General features: G+C 34.7%; 1 protein-coding gene across 1 annotated transcript; it reads left to right on the forward strand.

The window, feature by feature from the left end:
• The first annotated feature begins 218 nt into the window (after positions 1–218).
• Positions 219–3,685, forward strand: LOC100806390 (receptor-like protein 6). Its single transcript, XM_026128248.2, has 2 exons — positions 219–2,866; positions 2,941–3,685. The coding sequence occupies exons 1-2, from the start codon at positions 219–221 to the stop codon at positions 3,575–3,577; spliced, it is 3,285 nt and encodes a 1,094-aa protein (XP_025984033.2). The 3' UTR covers positions 3,578–3,685.
• Positions 3,686–19,102: the final 15,417 nt, after the last annotated feature.

Raw genomic sequence — 19,102 nt, forward strand, 5'->3', positions numbered from 1 at the left:
TGATTTTGTAGTGTTGAACAACTTCTAAAATGGTTTCATGGAAAAGCATAGAAATACAGTTTTCTGAGCTACCTTTGTAATTTCTGTTAAAAGTTAAAGTGCAAAGAGTATCAATCAACCTTAGCATTTGTAATTGTGCACAGTTGTGTCTTACTAACTTTTACATACATTAAAACCAATCATCTGCTGCACGATTCTTGAAGGATAACCCTTAAAAAATGACAGTGAGAACCAAATTAAGGACAAAAACTCAAAAAGTTAAAAATGCTGAAGTTAAGTGGAAAACACAGTGGCAGACAGAAACTGCATTTAAGAACAACCTCACATTCACAAACATGGCAGACAGAAATAGCAGCAGGCTGAAGTCTTGGAATGCAAGTGATGATTGTTGCAGGTGGATGGGAGTAACCTGTGACAATGAGGGACATGTTACTGCTCTTGACCTCAGTAGAGAATCAATCTCTGGTGGATTTGGCAATTCAAGTGTTCTTTTCAATCTCCAGCATCTCCAGAGTCTAAATTTGGCTTCAAATAACTTCAATTCTGTCATTCCTTCTGGATTCAACAACTTGGACAAGTTAACTTATCTGAATTTGTCATATGCTGGCTTTGTGGGTCAGATTCCAATAGAGATTTCTCAGCTGACAAGGTTGATTACTCTTCATATCTCTTCTTTTTTGCAGCACCTGAAACTTGAGGACCCAAATCTACAAAGCCTTGTCCAAAATCTCACCAGTATCAGGCAACTGTATCTGGATGGTGTAAGTATATCAGCTCCAGGTTATGAATGGTGCAGTGCTTTGTTGTCCCTGCGTGACTTGCAAGAACTGAGCTTGTCAAGGTGCAATCTCTTGGGACCCCTAGATCCTTCCCTGGCAAGACTTGAGAGTCTATCAGTCATTGCTCTTGATGAGAACGATTTATCATCCCCGGTGCCAGAAACATTTGCCCATTTCAAAAGTCTCACCATGCTAAGGCTTTCTAATTGCAAGTTGACTGGAATATTTCCACAGAAGGTCTTTAACATCGGAGCATTGTCCCTTATTGACATATCTTCAAACAACAATCTCCATGGTTTCTTTCCTGACTTTCCATTGAGGGGATCTCTCCAGACCTTAAGAGTAAGTAAAACAAACTTCACTGGATCAATTCCACCCTCTATTGGTAACATGAGGAATTTATCCGAATTGGATCTTTCTCATTGTGGTTTTAGTGGAAAAATTCCCAATTCACTGTCAAACCTACCAAAACTCAATTACCTGGATATGTCACATAACAGCTTCACCGGTCCAATGATATCCTTCGTTATGGTTAAAAAACTTAACCGTTTAGATCTTTCTCATAATAATTTAAGTGGTATACTCCCATCATCTTACTTTGAAGGACTGCAAAATCTTGTCCATATTGACTTGAGTAATAATTCTTTCACTGGGAGGACTCCTTCAATCCTTTTTACACTCCCATCACTGCAAAACCTTTGGCTTTCAGACAACTTGTTTACTCAATTGGAGGAATTCATGAATGTTACATCCTCTAGATTAGTTACCCTCTATATGAGTAACAATAATCTAGCTGGGACGATTCCTTCATCCCTTTTTGCACTCCCACTGCTGCAAGAGATTCGGCTTTCCCGCAATCATCTTAGTCAGTTAGATGAATTCATAAATGTGTCTTCTTCTATATTAGACACCCTTGATTTGAGTAGCAATGATCTGTCAGGGCCTTTTCCAACATCTATCTTCCAGCTGAATAAGCTTAAAAGTTTAACTGAACTGGACCTTTCATACAACAAGTTGTCAGTAAATGGGAATTTTACAATTGTTGGCCCTTCTTCCTTTCCCAGCATTCTCTATCTAAACATCGCATCTTGTAACTTGAAAACATTCCCTGGTTTCTTGAGAAACTTGTCCACATTAATGCATCTAGATCTTTCAAATAATCAGATTCAAGGAATAGTGCCCAACTGGATTTGGAAACTACCTGATCTTTATGATCTTATTATTTCCTACAATTTGTTGACTAAGTTGGAAGGACCTTTTCCGAATCTTACTTCTAACTTGGATTACCTTGACCTTCGTTACAATAAACTTGAAGGGCCAATACCTGTTTTTCCTAAAGATGCAATGTTCTTGGATTTATCAAACAACAATTTTAGCTCTCTTATACCACGAGATATCGGTAATTACCTTTCTCAGACATATTTTCTCTCTCTTTCAAACAATTCTTTGCACGGCAGTATCCCTGAGTCCATCTGCAATGCTTCATCACTTCAAAGGCTTGATCTTTCCATTAATAACATTGCTGGAACAATTCCCCCCTGTTTAATGATAATGAGTGAAACTCTTCAAGTATTAAATCTCAAGAACAACAATCTCTCAGGCTCTATTCCAGATACAGTTCCAGCTTCCTGTATTTTGTGGACTTTAAATCTTCATGGAAATCTATTAGATGGCTCAATTGCAAACTCTCTTGCTTATTGCTCAATGTTAGAGGTATTGGACGTTGGATCAAATCGAATCACTGGGGGCTTTCCATGCATTTTAAAGGAAATATCCACCCTTCGAATCCTTGTTTTGCGAAATAACAAATTTAAGGGTTCCCTAAGATGTTCTGAATCTAATAAGACTTGGGAAATGCTTCAAATTGTGGACATCGCTTTCAATAATTTTAGTGGCAAACTGTCGGGAAAATATTTTGCAACCTGGAAAAGAAATATAAGATTGCTTGAGAAATACGAAGGTGGATTAATGTTTATAGAGAAGTCGTTTTATGAATCCGAGGATAGCAGTGCACATTATGCAGATAATTCGATAGTTGTTTGGAAAGGTGGACTATTGATGCTTATAGGGAAGTATATAATCTTAACATCCATTGATGCTTATAGGGAAGTATATAATCTTAACATCCATTGATGCTTATAGGGAAGTATATAATCTTAACATCCATTGATGCCTCATCCAACCATTTTGAAGGACCTATACCAAAGGACCTAATGGATTTTGAAGAACTCAGAGTCCTCAATTTGTCAAACAACGCTTTGTCTGGTGAAATCCCTTCCTTAATGGGTAACTTGAGAAACTTGGAGTCCCTGGACCTTTCACAATACTCCCTGAGTGGAGAAATTCCTATGCAGCTTACAAATTTGCATTGTCTTGAAGTTTTAGACCTCTCCTTCAATCATTTGGTGGGAAAGATCCCAACAGGTGCACAATTTAGCACATTTGAAAATGATTCCTATGAAGGTAATGAGGGGCTATACGGTTTGCCATTGTCTAAAAAAGCAGATGATGAAGAGCCAGAGCCAAGGCTATACGGTTCTCCATTGTCTAACAATGCAGATGATGAAGAGGCAGAGCCAAGGCTAGCTTATACAATTGATTGGAATTTGAATAGTGTCGGATTTGGATTGGTTTTTGGTCATGGAATTGTTTTTGGTCCTCTCTTGGTTTGGAAGCAATGGAGCGTATGGTATTGGCAACTCGTGCACAAAGTTCTTTGTAGAATATTTGCACAAATGTATCTTGAATATGTAACGGGAGGAGGACATACGTACACAACTTTAAGGTGGGGGCATTAGTGGTGATTAATGAAAAATAGTGATTAATAAAAAGTGTGCAAAAAAGTGAGGTTATGATGAGTCTTCTTTCTAAATGTTTCCTTTTCAAATTTGATAGTAGTTGTTTGGGTTTTATGTGGTAATGCCAAAACAATAAATTTCCAAAACATATGTATCGGAACTATAAAAATATATTCTGTTACATTTTATAAAAGTATTATCATAAAATATAGTTTTCTGTTCATAAATAACAGCTATTGAATCGATATAATTTAACGAGTAATTAAATCAGCAGTACTTGTAAAATGATCTATTTATATTACATAAAAACAAAAATTTAGACTGTAATGTTGACTTAGAGTTAACTAATTTTTTTCATGAATTGTTTTTCTATTATATTATTTTATCAAGGATGTCTAATTTAACGGGAACACGGTGTTACGAAAATTATTATAAACTTTCTGTTAACTGTTTTTTTCTCATGGATAAGAAAAATATTGACTATTTTTTTATTTATCTCTGTCATGCCTTTCAAATATTGACTATAAATGTAGGTTAGACCGTTTTAGTTTAGCAGGTGCATTAATTAAAAATGTGTTTAACCTATGTTATAATAAGAACTAAAAATGTGCATTAATGAGGTCTATTTTTCTTTAATTTGAATGAAAATATAATAGCTAAAATCCTTTAAATCATAATTGTAATTTATAATCTTTGATACCTTGTGAGAAATAAAGGACAAGGCCGGAGCCAAAAATTTTGGTTTAAGGGGAGTCAAGAAATTACGTGTATAAAAAATATACAAAAAGTTTAATATATAATATAGATATCTAATATTTTTATAAAGACAAAATATATAACTATATAGAGTAAAATACAATACTATTTAACTAATTTATTCATTTATATAAATATGAGAAACAAATAAATACATTTTTTTTCTTATAATTATAAAATGCACATACTCTTTTTAAATATATTAGCTATACATTTATACAAGAAACAATTAAATGCATTTTTCATACCTTAATTTATTGTGAAATTTACTAATTGTCTCATCAATCATTTCATATAGAAATATATAAGTGAATGCATTTATTAATTTATTAACAATTTAAGTTAATTTTATTGGCGAAAAAATTATTTAATAATGTTATTAAATATAATCACTATTTAAACTATTGAACTATATTTATTTCCTACTAAAAAAAACTTTGAATTATAATGTTATTTTTAGAATAAAATTTAAATTTATGATATTTTCAATTAAAATTAAATAGCTAACTTAACTATCTTTATTGGTCTTTAATATTTTAGTTATTTCTTTATATTTATTAGAGGTAGTATAAGAGAAAAGAGATAAAATAGATGTATAAAATAATTTTGAATAATTATATGTGGACACTTTAACGTTACAAATACTTCGTTAATGTCTATAATTTCACTTTATACCCTACTCTTTTTATTACATTAAATTATCTATTGTACCTATACCTTTTTGTCTTTTCTTCATTTTTTTCATGAAGTGTCAACTAATGTGATAATTTTCATATATTATTTTTAATAATTTTTTATAAATTTTAGGGGGCATAATGTTTTTCTATAATATATTTTTAATACATTATGAAAAAAATTTGGGGGTGTGGGGCATGACCCCTCCATGTCCCCCTACCCCGTGTCACTTACAAAGATTGAGACGAAAAGATGACAAGTCAACACTAGAAGCTACAACTTTTGGAACATGCATTTGATTCTAAATGTACAACTCCCTCTTGTTAAGTGTCAAAATTACATACCTTTAGGTTCTTGCTTATACCTTGATTTAGAGTGTTATTTTGACATAAATTGCTTTGTTTTTACTATATTCTAAATCTTTGTCTAGTAGTGTGATTTTTTGGTTACATTATAGTAATTTGTCATATATATTTTTTTAGAAAAAGGGCTTGAAGAAGAAGAATGTATCTTGAAGGCGAAGTTTGAAGTACTAAAGCTTCAAAAGGATCAGCTAGGACAACAACATTTTGGAAGAATAGAAACTGCCATTTGGCCAAGCCAGAATTCATGGTTGAACGGGTCTGCACTCAAAATGAAAATGTTGTTTTTGTATTTTTAGGCCTGACATGCAAATATATATAGATTCCCCCTCCCTTTTGCTTTCATCATTATAACAATTTGCAACTTTTGTATTGTTCTAGTGAGGGAGAAAAACTCTCAAGTGTTCATGTGCTCTTCATCCATTTTCTTTCCTACCATGGATATTTTTTAGTTATTCATCTCCATGAGAGGCTGATTTCTCTTGTTGTAACAAGTAAATGTAGTCATTTATGAACTCTCATGTATCTTTTGATATGAATAAATGTATATCTCACATATTTATATTATATGTTAACATTTTGCTTCTTTTCTTAATTCAATAGTGATTAACAATTTAAGTTAATTTTATTGGCGAAAAAATTATTTAATAATGTTATTAAATATAATCATTGTTTAAACTATTGAATTATATTTATTTCTCACTCTTAAAAAAACTTTGAATTATAATGGTATTTTTATAATAAAATTTAAATTTATGATATTTTTAATTAAAATTAAATAGCTAACTTAAGTATCTTTATTGGTCTTTAATATTTTAGTTATTTTTTTATATATTATTAGAGGTAGTATAACAGAAAAGAGATAAAATAGATGTATAAAATAATTTTGAATAATTATATGTTGACACTTTAACGTTACAAATACTTTATTAATGTCTATAATTTCACTTTATATACTACTCTTTTTATTACATTAAATTACCTATTATATACCTATACCTTTCTGTCTTTTCTTCATTTTTCTCTTGAAGTGTCAACTAATGAGATAATTTTCATATATTATTTTTTAATAATTTTTTTATAAACTTTAGGGAGCATAATTTTTTTTATAATATATTTTTAATACATTATGAAAAAAAATTGGGGTGGGGGGCATGACTCCTCCATGGCCCCTCCCATTGTCACTTATAAAGGATTGAGACGAAAGGATGATAAGTCAACACTAGAAGTTACAACTTTTGGAACATGCATTTGATTCAAAATGTACAATCCCCTGTTGTTAAGTGTCAAAATTACATACTTTTAGGATACTTTTAAAGGTATTTTTTTTGCTTATACCTTGATTTAGAGCGTTATTTTGACTCAAATAGCTTTATTTTTACTATATTCTAAATCTTTGTCTAGTAGTGCGATTTTTTGGTTACATTGTAGTAATTTGTCATATGTTTTTTTTAGAAAAAGGGCTTGAAGAAAAAGAATGTATCTTGAAGGGGAAGTTTGAAGTACTAAAACTTCAAAAGGATCAGCTAGGACAACAAAATTTTGGAAGAATAGAAACTACCATTTGGCCAAGCCAAAATTCATGGTTGAGCAGGTCTGCACTCAAAAGTGAAATTGTTGTTTTTGTATTTTTAGGCCTGACATGCAAATATAGATAGATTCCCCCTCCCTTTTGCTTTCATAATTATAACAATTTTCAACTTTTGTATTGTTCTAGTGAGGGAGAAAAACTCTCAAGTGTTCATGTGTTCTTCATCCATTTTCTCCCCTACCATGTATATTTTTGAGCTATTCATCTCCATGAGAGGCTGATTTCTCTTGTTTTAAGGGGTATACTATTAGAAAATATGTTGTTTACATCGATAATTTATGACTTTTTAAATCGGTTTTTAACTAATGTTGAAAGTATCGATGTTGAAAGTATTATCGTTAACATCGGTCGATGTTAACGTAAAATTGACAACATCAGTTATTTAAATAACCGATGTTATATAAAAAGAATTACACAAAAAAAATGTATGAATGTTGATAGTTCACATTGGTTTTTATATAAAACCGATGTTAACTTATACATTAACATCGATTTTCTATAAAAATCGATGTTAACATATAAGCTAACATCGGTTTTTTACTTAAACTGATGTTAACATTTGGAAGTGAACATCGGTTTTTATACAGAACCGATGTTAATGTATACGTTAACATCGATTTTTTTAAAAAAAAACTGATGTTGTTATTAGGAATTTTTAAAAAATACTCTCTCTGTCTTTACAAAAAACCCAAAATTTAACCTGTAAATTTAAACTGATAATGTATACGTTAACATTTGCATTCTGCTTTCAAACAGGTTTTAGCAAAAAGTTAGCTAGTAAACTATCAAATTTAAAAAATCAATTGATAACTATGAATAAATAATTTTTTAATAACTATCAACAAAGATTATTCAATGTTAAAATGAAACAACAATTGTAAAAAATGTAATGCAAGCTAGTAAACTAATTAAGTAACCTAAAGTTACATAGTTCCCTAACATCCCAAGTTTGATTTCTCACTTTGAGATAATATCGTGCCCACTGGATGCGAAGCGCCTTTAATCTCTCTGCTTCCAATGTAATACCAATGATAAGAAAATCAACTTTGTTTGAAATAAACAATTATCGTTTCCCAATTATTCCTGAAAGTTCCTAAGATTATCGTGGACATCCAGTGCATGATGTTGAAGCCGCACTCAGTGCTTCCTTTTTGTTTATTACACTAAATACATAATGAAATTTGGATATTAAACATTAACTATAATTAGTGTACACACACATAAAATATATATAAGTAGAAGTTTTATTTAAATCACGTACCTTAACAACAATCCACCTAGCACCAGCCTTGGATTTAGGTTGTGGAGTATCATCAAGTCCTTTCAAAGCATTGTTGAATACAAGGAACATTAAAATTTTGATGTTGTTGAGTTATGCTAATGCAAATATATTGAAAAACAACACTGACCTGTTAATTATTCTTTTAAGGTAGTTGTCTAGCCTGTTATGCAAGGAACAAAACCAGACAATAAGATTTTCCTTAGGCAAAATGATGACCATTTGCCAGTGTGCGCTGCAGTGGAGACCAATATGGGTTATTGTAGTATTATACATTATTTAAATTCAGCTGTTCAGTTTGACTTACCCATTCAGGTAGGTATTGGATCAAGTGGCCTTAGAATAATTAAGAAGGGGGGGTTGAATTAATTATTAATGAACCTTTACTAATTAAAAATCTAATCCTTCTTAGGCTTTTACTATGTTGTTAAGAAAGTAAAGAATAGAAATAGAAACTTAACCAAAAGTAAAAGCGATAATTAAAGTGCACAGCGGAAATAAAAAGTGTAGGGAAGAAGAAGAAGACAAACACAAGAGTTTTATACTGGTTCGGCAACAACTCGTGCCTACGTCCAGTCCCCAAGCGACCTGCGATCCTTGAGATTTCTTTGCAACCTTGTAAAATCCTTTACAAGCAAAGATCCACAAGGAATGTACCCTCCCTTGTTCTCTTTGAACAACTAAGTGGATGTACCCTCCACTTGAACTGATCCACAAGAGATGTACCCTCTCTTGTTCTCAGTCACAACAACCCAAGTAGATGCACCCTCTACTTGTACCACAAAGGATGTACCCTCCAATGTGTTAAGACAAAGTTCTCAGGCAGTTAGTCCTTTGAAACTTTGTGAAGGGGAAACAAAAGATATCTCAGGCGGTTAGTTCTTTGAAATATTTTGCTTATGGGAAAGGGAAGAATCAAAAGAATTCTCAAACTGTGTTGTTTTGAATTCTTTGACAAGGGAGAAGGGAGACGCAAAAGAATTCAGGCGATTAGTCCTTTGTTCTTTTGGAAAAGGGAGAAGAGATACACAAAAAGAATTCAGGCGGTTAGTCCTTGGTGAATTCTTTTTGGCAAAGGGAGAAGAGAATGAAAAAGATGAATAACACAAGTTTTTGAACAAAGAACTTTTCTTGAAAGAGAAAGTTTTGAACAAAAACTTTTAGAAAGATGAAAAAAGTTGAATCAGAAAAAATCTGTTGAAAGAGATGACAAAAAATATTGAAAGATTGATTGAAAGAGATGATTGAGATGAATGAAAAATGTTTCATGCCAAGGTCACATATTTATAATTTCTTGATGACTCAATTCAAAACTTGTAACTCTTAGCAATTCCTTTAAAACTAATTACTTAAAAAGTTATGACTTTTGAAAGAATCTTCAGAAACAAGTCACTCGAAGAATTGTGACTTTTGGAAATGAATTTTTTTGAAAACAGTCACTAGTAATCGATTACCATTAAGGTGTAATCGATTACACATCAACAAATGTGACTCTTCATTTTGAATTTTTAAAATCTTAACGTTTTAAAACACTGGTAATCAATTACATGTTTATGGTAATCGATTACATCTTTGTAAATAAGTTTGAAAAACAATGCTGGCTACTTATAATCGATTACTACCTTTTGGTAATCGATTACCAGAGAGTAAAACTCTTTGGTAAAAGATTTTGTGAAAACTTCATGTGCTACTCAATGTTTTGAAAAACTTTTTTAATACTTATCTTGATTGATTCTTCTCTTGATTCTTGAAACTTGATTCCTGAAAACTTCATTCTTGAATCTTTGGAATTTTGCTTGACTCTTGATTCTTTGGCATCATCAAAATAACCTTGGAAGGCATTGCTTCCACAATAGGCTCCAAGGAAGACATCACATTTTGAACTCTACATCCAACTCTTCATGTAAGTTTCTGATTCAAATTGCGATTGCCCAAATCTCTGAATGAACTGTGGCTCGTGAAATCCATACACATCGGAATTCCCCACTCACATACTTGTCTCAGTCAGATGCCTATTGTTGTTAAGACAAAGTTAATTATGTATGAATTTAAAACAATAACTTAGGTAATTAAGAATAATCTAAATTGACTTACAAAATCCACAATTGTATAACAAATATGCTGAGACATTAACCACCGTGTGCAATTTCAGAGAGATCTTCGTGCTTTATGTACAACGGGAAATGTTCATTAAACACCCCGAACATGGTAACATCCCACATAACCCAGAGAAGCTTCAAAAAAAGTTGTGGGATAGTCAATGTCATCAAATGTAAGGGATCATCGACCTATCTGGAGGTTTTGCTGGAGACACAATTTCCTGTTTATCCTACATAGTTAATTAACATAATTTAATTACAGTGAACAATTCAATTGAAAAAAAGAAGCATATAATGAGAGCAAAATACCTGTTGTGATAAACGATTCATGAGATGTGTCGGCCAAGCAAGGAAGGTGTTAACTGTCTGCCCCACTAAAATAACCTTGTCAGTGGGTACAAGAACGAAAGCCTCTACATCTTTAACCTCCTCAACACCAACCTTCACTTGGCCATGTAACAAAGATATGTTGTGAACCGCTATGGATCCCTCGTAAACTCTTCCTAGTGCAACCAGGCGGGAAGGATTTTCTTCGATGTACAACCCGCATTTGTTTGAGTCACTGTTCGGCTTCCGGCAAGTGCATCGGATCGCACAAGTAGTATAAAACAGTAAGAACCGAGTATCAAACTCTCAGGGAACTTGTGTTACTTGGTAAGTTATTTCAGTGAATAGGTGTCTGGTGTGAAAATCTAAGTGTGAATATAAACAAGTATGTAAACTATCTATGCAAAAAGGAAAATCACGCGAGAGAAATGATGTGTAAAAACAAGTAGAAAACGCGTTGGTCTTCCTAATAGGTGCCTGATGCTAAAAGGATATTTTCTATCTAACAATGCTCATGTGTTCCTATGGTGTCTCCTGAGATGCTAAACCCCGATTCTTCATGATAGTTTAGCTTAATCCTGATCAAGCATCGTCCTCAGATTCCTCTTGTTGGACTAAACTCAACCAGGACTGCATTAAGACAAACATAATACAACTAAATTAACGCACCCGATTCCTCGTGATAGTACGACAACTTAGCCTTGTCCTATCAAGGTCATCAGAATCAGACCAATTTCCACTATTGAATGACCCTAACAAAGCATGCATCTACGTGATCAAGGTAAAGGCATACTAGAATGAAAAGCAGATAGCACAGAGAACACACAAAACATCATTAAATAGATAAAAAGATATTTACATCAGGTACCTACAGGGAAGATTCAACAGAGGATTTTAGCTTTCCATAACCAGGAAGCCTCCTTTACAACAAAGAGAAGAACAAGATGAAAGATTGCAAAAATACAAGTGGTGAGGATGTCTCCTTCACCTCTAGGATCTCAACCACTCACAAACTCATCTAAAGCTCTCAGAACAGCTTCCTCATCAAGCTCTGGTCCCTGCAGATCTTCACATAACAAAATCTCTCAAAACTCTTTAGAACTTGGACCTTTCTCTCTCTAGAATCACTAGACATGCAAAGCTTAAGCTCTCAGCCTAAAATCCCTTCTCTAAATCTGATTTCAGGCTTAAATAGGTGCCCTTGTTCGTGCTCGTGCGCTTAGCGCAACTTTGATCCGCTTAGCACACATTAGTGAATTTCGGCTTAGCGCGTGCTCTTCTCACTCAGCGGATGGACTGAAGCGGTGCGCTTAGCGAGATGAAGCGGTGCGCTCAGCGAACCTATACAACCCATCTTCTTCCAGATTGTTCCTCGCGCTTAGCCAATGAGTGCTAGGCTTAGCGGATGCTCGCTAAGCCAATCTGCTGGCTTAGCGAGAAGGTGAAAAACATCACTTTTCAGAGTCTCCTAATTAACATGAAATTGAGAGAAAATGATTATTAAACACATAAAACAAAATTACTAAGTATTTATTACCTATCTTTAACTAAAAGAACTTATAACACTACAAAATAACCATAAATTGGAGGAGTTTGATAGAATTTACATAAATTTTATACACAAAAGTTAGTCGTATTCACCGACTAACAGTCACCCGTGTTTGGATCGGTCGGTGAGGGATCACCACAACTCTCCTTTGTGCTGACATGAGTAGCTGAAGGACCAACCTTAGGCTCCGGAGGTAGTGCAAGTCCATGTGATTGGATCTATGATCGATTCCTTTAGCTAGTCCCTGATTTGAGTCAGTTGCTCGAGATCTTCGGGAGCCATGGAGGAAAAACTGCGGGAGGTTCGTGGAGCCGATCCAAAGTATTGCTTTATGGTCACATCGGCTCCAGCAGCACGCACACGGCCAGGGTGTTTTGGTAGCCCAATGGCAGCAGTCAAGAGATCCTGATGTCCATGGGGGACATACAAACCCTGTGACGCCTACTCCTCCAAAAGCATCCTTTACAGAACACATATATTTGTTTAGTCAATCATAGAATAAACAAATATAATTACAATTCTTAATTGAAAATGACTTACAATCTTCTTAGCAATTTCCTTTCCTGCCTCAGACGTCATCTGCCCAGTTTTCTTGGTGCAGGCCATCTTTCACTTCACGTGTCATCTGATGGGAGATGGAGGGTCATTCACGCCCTCAGTGCTTCTGGATTGAGCAGCTTCCTCCAGTTTTTTCTTTGTCTTCTCAGCCATCAGCTTCTGTTCTAAATATTCATAACCCACACGAGACAACACGTGGAGGGCGGTGTTTTACTTCTGGATGGCCTGTGCCTTTTTTCGCACATCCTGCAATAATCGAACATTAATGAAAATGATTACTACAATGTAGTATAAGAATTGAATTTTTAGTGGAAAACAATTAAAATGACAAAGTACATACCTCCCACGAGAGGTCTCTGTGGGTCTGACAAAACTGGGCCCATTTCTTCTTGCTAATGTCGTATTTTTCACAAATAGTGTCGTCTACACTATCCTTGTCGGCTGCAAGTACCCATTTCCTCGTCAAATCATATTTAAACTGTCTCCACTGCTCGCTGAGAGTCTGAAGTACTTTCTTCTTTGTCCTACCGTCAGAAGCTTCAGGAATACCAAATTCAGCTTGACAAACAATAAATTAGGTTTTATTGTTAGTAAATTATAAATTTTGGCTAATAAAGAAAATGAAAGATGAAAACTAAAATACCTGAATATCCTTCCATATCAAATCCTTTTGAGCAGCAGGGACTTCCTTCCAAGTCTCGTATGTCACGTCGACCTTATCACGAGTGACAATTCCCAAATATGTTCTTAATTTCTTCTTGTGGGGACCGTTGTCCTTCCTGGTCGCAGGATCGACGTGGACCACCAGTCTCTCTGCCCCAGGTGGTCTAGTGGCCAAGGATCGTAGCTGTGTGGCTTTGCGTGTCCCCTTCAAGGTAGACAGAGACGCTAATGCTACTGAAGGAGGAGGAAGAGGCGAGGCATGTGGAGTAGACATGGGCCTGTAAAGAAAAAAACTTAAGTTAATTAACATTATCAAAAAACTGAATCAGTTATGTAAATGAATGTACCGAAGTGAAATACATAATTAGAAAATTACATTAGACGATGTTAATTAATTCTCCTTCATCATGATCATTATGATTAGCATGAACATCGTCAGCTTCTTCTTCTCCGATGATGTTAGGAGTCATTTGTGTGCACAAAAGACTAACATAAGTATCAATGTATATCTTCTACATTAACACCAATTGGTTTCCCATGTAGAACCATGGACCACCTTTCATCACAAGGGTCTTGCACATAAAATACATGTTTAGCTTGTTCTGCCATGATGAAAGGGTCATTGTGTTAAGCTAGTTTCTGTAAGTTTACCAACGTAAATCCTACATCATCGGTCCTCACACCGGTGTTGCTTTTAACCTATTTACATTTGAAAACACAAACAGTAAATTTGACATAGTTAAGCTCCCAAATTTCATCAATGAACCCAAAGTAAGGGATGGAAGCTACACAGGGATTGTCATCATGTACACTTGCGAAGTGTTGAGATTCAGCCTTTAGGGTGACCCCGCTATTTTGCATTGTACTTTTCTCGTCTTGTGCTTTTGTATAAAAGGAATGCTTGTTTATGTCGTATCCTTGCCAAGTTATAATATTTATTTTAGGCCCATCTGCTAGCTTTCTTAATGTTTCAGAAGCATTTTCATCAGCAAAGATTGTATCTTTAAACCAATCAAAGATTGTCTTGTTATGCTTTTTCAAGACCCAGTTCTTTGACATTTTTGGATTACTTTGTTTGACTAAACCTTCATGCTGAAGTATGTATGGCAAAACTTCGTTACTGTTATTCAACACATACAAGTGAGCTTGTAACAAATCTTCTACACTTGGAGTGATAACATGTAGTCCTCTTGAACCCTTACCGTCCACTCTGTCGTCATGGCGAGACTCAAGAAGGCCAATAGGTTTTGCCTTTCCAATGTAATCTGAACAAAATTCAATGGCTTCTTCTGCAATGTACCTTTCAACAATAAATGCTTTCAGACAATGTAGATTCTTGGTATACCCTTTTAAGATCTTCATGTATCACTCAACCAGGTACATCCACCGCAAACAAATAGGACCAAAACATTTGATTTCTCTGACCAGATGAACAATTAAGTGAACCATCAGACCTTGGATGCAACTGCGATCGTATACCCATGTCAACTAGATCTTGACGGGAATTCAGACCATCTTTCATCTTGCCTTGAATGTTAAGGAGCGTCCCAAAGACACTATCACATACATTTTTCTCCACATGCATAACATCAATACAATGTCTAATATCTACATCAGACTAGTACGAAAGATAAAAAAAATGAACCTCTTCTTCCATATGCAAGTCTTACTTTTATCCTTCTTTTGGGTCTTTCCAAATACAATATTCAGGTGTTGAACCCGCTGGAAGACTAGCTCACCAGTCATGGTATCGGCGCAGTTTCATGCTCTTGACTTCCATTAAATGCTTTTTTCAATCTCTTGTAAGGGTGATGAGGTTTTAGAAAACGGCGATGCCTAGTGTACACTGTTTTTCTACCATGTTTAAGTTGTATGTAGCTTGTTTCTTCTTCACAAATGGGGCATGCATGATGACCCTTAACACTGTAACCACTAAAATTCCCATATGTTGGAAAGTCATTAATGGTACAAAAAAGCATTGCACGCATTTGAAAAGTCTCTTTTCGAAACCCATCAAACACTAAAACCCCCTCATCCCACAACTTTGTCAGGTCTTCAATCAACAGACTTAGATAAACATCAATGTCATTTCCTGGCTGTCTTGGGCCTGATATCATCATAGACAACATCATGTATTTTCGCTTCATGCACAACCAAAGAGGCAAATTGTAAATTACAAGTAGAATTGACCATGAACTGTGTTGGGTGTTTAAATTGCCATATGGATTCATTCCATCACTGGCTAGTCCAAGCCTAAGATTTCTTGCCTCTTTGCCAAAATCCAGATACAAACCATCAATCTTCTTCCACTGGGAGCAATCAGCCGGATGACGGACCATTCCATCAGAGTTTCTCCCATTTGCATGCCAGGTAAGGTCTTTTGCATCGTCTCCACTAGCAAAAAGATGCTTAAACCTTGGAATGTTAGGAAAATACCATAACACCTTCGCTGGAGGACCCTCCTTTGAGTTTTCATTAGAATTGCAGTCCTCATCATCCTTCACTTTACACCATGATGCCCCACACCTAGGGCATTTGGACATTTCTTCGAATTCATGCTTGTACAGTATGCAATCATTCGGGCAATCATGAATCTTCTGATGCTCCATACCCATCGGACTCAGTATCTTCTTGGCCTAATAGTAACTTTTAGGCAACGTGATTTCCTCTGGAAGCAGATCGTGCACTACTTGAAGCAGTGAACTAAAATTTTTGTCACTCAGCCCATATCTAGCCTTGACATTAACCAAACTTAACACTGCCGACAACAGCGTCAAGGAATTCTTGCACCCCGTATACAAAGGCTTCTTTGAATCACTTTGCAATCCTTCATACATAGGGGCATGTGCTTGCTGAAAAGACTCTTGTCCAAGGTCACGAATCATATCCTCCAAGCGATCTCCCAATTCTACATCAAACGGTTCTGATTGGGACCTACTCTGCATTTCTGTCAATTCACCATGCCATATTCACGTCGTGTAATTCTTCTTAATCACATCACACAATAGATACATTCGTATGTTGTCTAGTATTTGTTGTCTTCCATTCAAACAATTGATACAAGGACAATAATATTTTCCATCTTCATCCGGTCGACTTCTTTTTGAAGCAAATTGCAAGAACTGCTCGGCGCCTTCCTCATATTCTGGGCTGATACGACTTTCATTCATCCAAGTTCGATCCATCTAAGTAATAACTTCGTGATACTCACAAAGTTATTCAATGCATGAAAATCTCACTTTTTTATTATAGCTGTGGCCCTATCCCATTCAAGAAGACCAACTTTTATGGTAGCTTCATACGCCAGGGTTAATTCTATCTTGTTAAATTTGAAAAAATTTCGCAGCATTTCGCATTGGTCTCCAAGTACACGACATGAAATCGATGAAATTAATTTCCCGATAATCAAGTATGCACTTAGAGAACAACTAGAAATGCATTGTACCAAAATTTCATCAAATTAAACAAAATAATGTTAACCTTAACGCATGAATCTACCATAAAAATATCAGTCTCCCCAAACTGTCCAAACGGACAATTCAAGATTGAATACAATGATTAATGCAAATTGTTCGCAAGAATCATTGCATTCAGTCTCAAACGGGAATCTAAAGTTCTCTCATCATGAACATAGTTTGTATATCATATATCAGTTGTCTTTAATGGCAGCGAACAAGTAATAAAAACATTAATTTGTAACAAACATTTGTACCTGTGATGATGTGCAGGATGGTCCAAAATGAAATGAACAATCTAACAAATAACTCAATGACCACCTACATTAATCATCAAACAAATATCAATATGTGACAATGAGTAGGCTTAGAGTATGACATATATCAATTGATGTTGTCAATGTCTCAAAGTCATAAGTCTAATTAGCATACACAGTAGTGAGGATAGTCATACAATGTGAATAAATCAAACAGTTTCAAAATTTGACTTTTGAAAGTAGTTCTTCAAGATAATCTTCAATTCTTAGGACCCCTCCCTCTTTGTTGGTTTCTAGGTATTAGACTCCTAGGAATTATTATAATTGGGTTATTGATTATATGGCACTGCAAACCAAGATGTGTGTCTGATTTTGAAGCAAGTTAATGTCTCATGATTTTGAAGCAAGTTAATGTCTCATCATTTTCAAGCAAGTTAAAATTTCTAGTGCTTCATCAAATGATTATAGTTATTTACTTTTTCTAGAATTTGTTGCAAGATCAAGTTTTCATGACCTGCCAGGATTATATATTGCTTTCTTTGCTGTAGTTTTCTAGGCAGTCAGCTAGTTTATATATTTGCTTCCTTGGATGACGGGAACAACTGTAAACCCACTATTTCGAGCTGTATATTCATCACAAGCTGCAAAGCAGAAACTCACTCTGCTGGTTCCATGGCTTTGCAAATCAAATGAAGAATTGGTTTATCCCACCAATCTCAATTTTACTTCACCAGAAGAACTGGTTTATGCCAACAATCTTACTTTATGTTTCATACTTTCATATCAATGTCGTCAGTTCTTATATTTTTGTCATTCTCATGTGTATTTTTCAGATGCAAGGTGGAGTATAATGCCTGGTGAAGAGATAGCTGTCAATTTATACCATCTAGGGATGCTGACATTGCTATCAATTTATACCATCCAGGGATGTTGACATTGCTATCCTGGAAGAACTAGAACATTTGAAGTGGTATCTTACTAAGCTTGGATAAAGGTAGAAGCTAATTGACTATATTTTTGTTTAGACGCAGATGATCTATCTAATGCTCCTTATACTTTCAACAAATATTAGATTATGAGAAAGAGATAGAAATAATGTAGACTATGACCAAAGAGGAGTATTTGGCCACTTTAAGGAGGTAAATACTTGTGATTTACCTTGAGAAGGGGCAGAGAAGTAACTGCAGTTTTATATTTTATAAGACATAGCAATAGTACTATAGTAGTGTTTGCAGCAGATAAAGTTGTATACAATTTGATATTATATATGATTTTTTTTACTTTGGTTATTTTGAAATTGATTTTATGGAAAGAGCAGTGGATATTATAAGACACAACTTGAATGCTTGGGACATGCATGCAAGCTATGTCTTCTCACTAGCTACCTAGGTTTACAATCTAGCTATCTATCTAGCTAGTGAACTTCACAATCTAGTTGTCAACATTATAATTGGTGCTATGCTCACAGTTCCAATGTTACATGCTTGTCCAATTCAAAATCAGATAGCAAGAGGGATCACCTCTTTGCTGGTTTAGTTGGTGAAGTATGGTGACACTATTAAGTCCATAAGAAGCTTATAAGAATTGGCAAAGGAAAGAAAGTAATGATAATTTTGTTACTGCATTTCACACCTCAACTTGATATTTTATTCTCATACTCATTCTACATTAACTAACATTCATTCATTTTCTATGTGGGACCTATAATTTCTTTTCTGTTTCTGTGTTCTTGTGTGCAGAAGAATGTCTTGCAGTGAGCTCTCAGTTTCTGTTGGTTATACAATTGCCTTAAATTGGTTATACAATTTTTATTGGGACTGTTTCTAGCATAACTGATAAGAGGTTCTATCTCCATGTCCTTGAGGAACATAGAAGTTAGAACACATGACAAGAATAAAGATTAAGAGCCATGTTAAATAATGGAAGAACTTGGTTCAAGTTCAACATTTTAAAT

This window comes from Glycine max, chromosome 1, assembly GCF_000004515.6.
Source record: "Glycine max cultivar Williams 82 chromosome 1, Glycine_max_v4.0, whole genome shotgun sequence".
Taxonomy (NCBI): Eukaryota; Viridiplantae; Streptophyta; class Magnoliopsida; order Fabales; family Fabaceae; genus Glycine; species Glycine max.

What these genes read in the sequence shown, in the direction of transcription:
- LOC100806390 (XM_026128248.2), top strand. Translation starts at nt 219, where the DNA reads ATGACAGTGAGAACCAAATTAAGGACAAAAACTCAAAAAGTTAAAAAT. An exon ending in GGGAAGTATATAATCTTAAC is followed by an intron (nt 2,867 to 2,940) that starts ATCCATTGATGC and finishes TATAATCTTAAC; the next exon opens with ATCCATTGATGCCTCATCCA.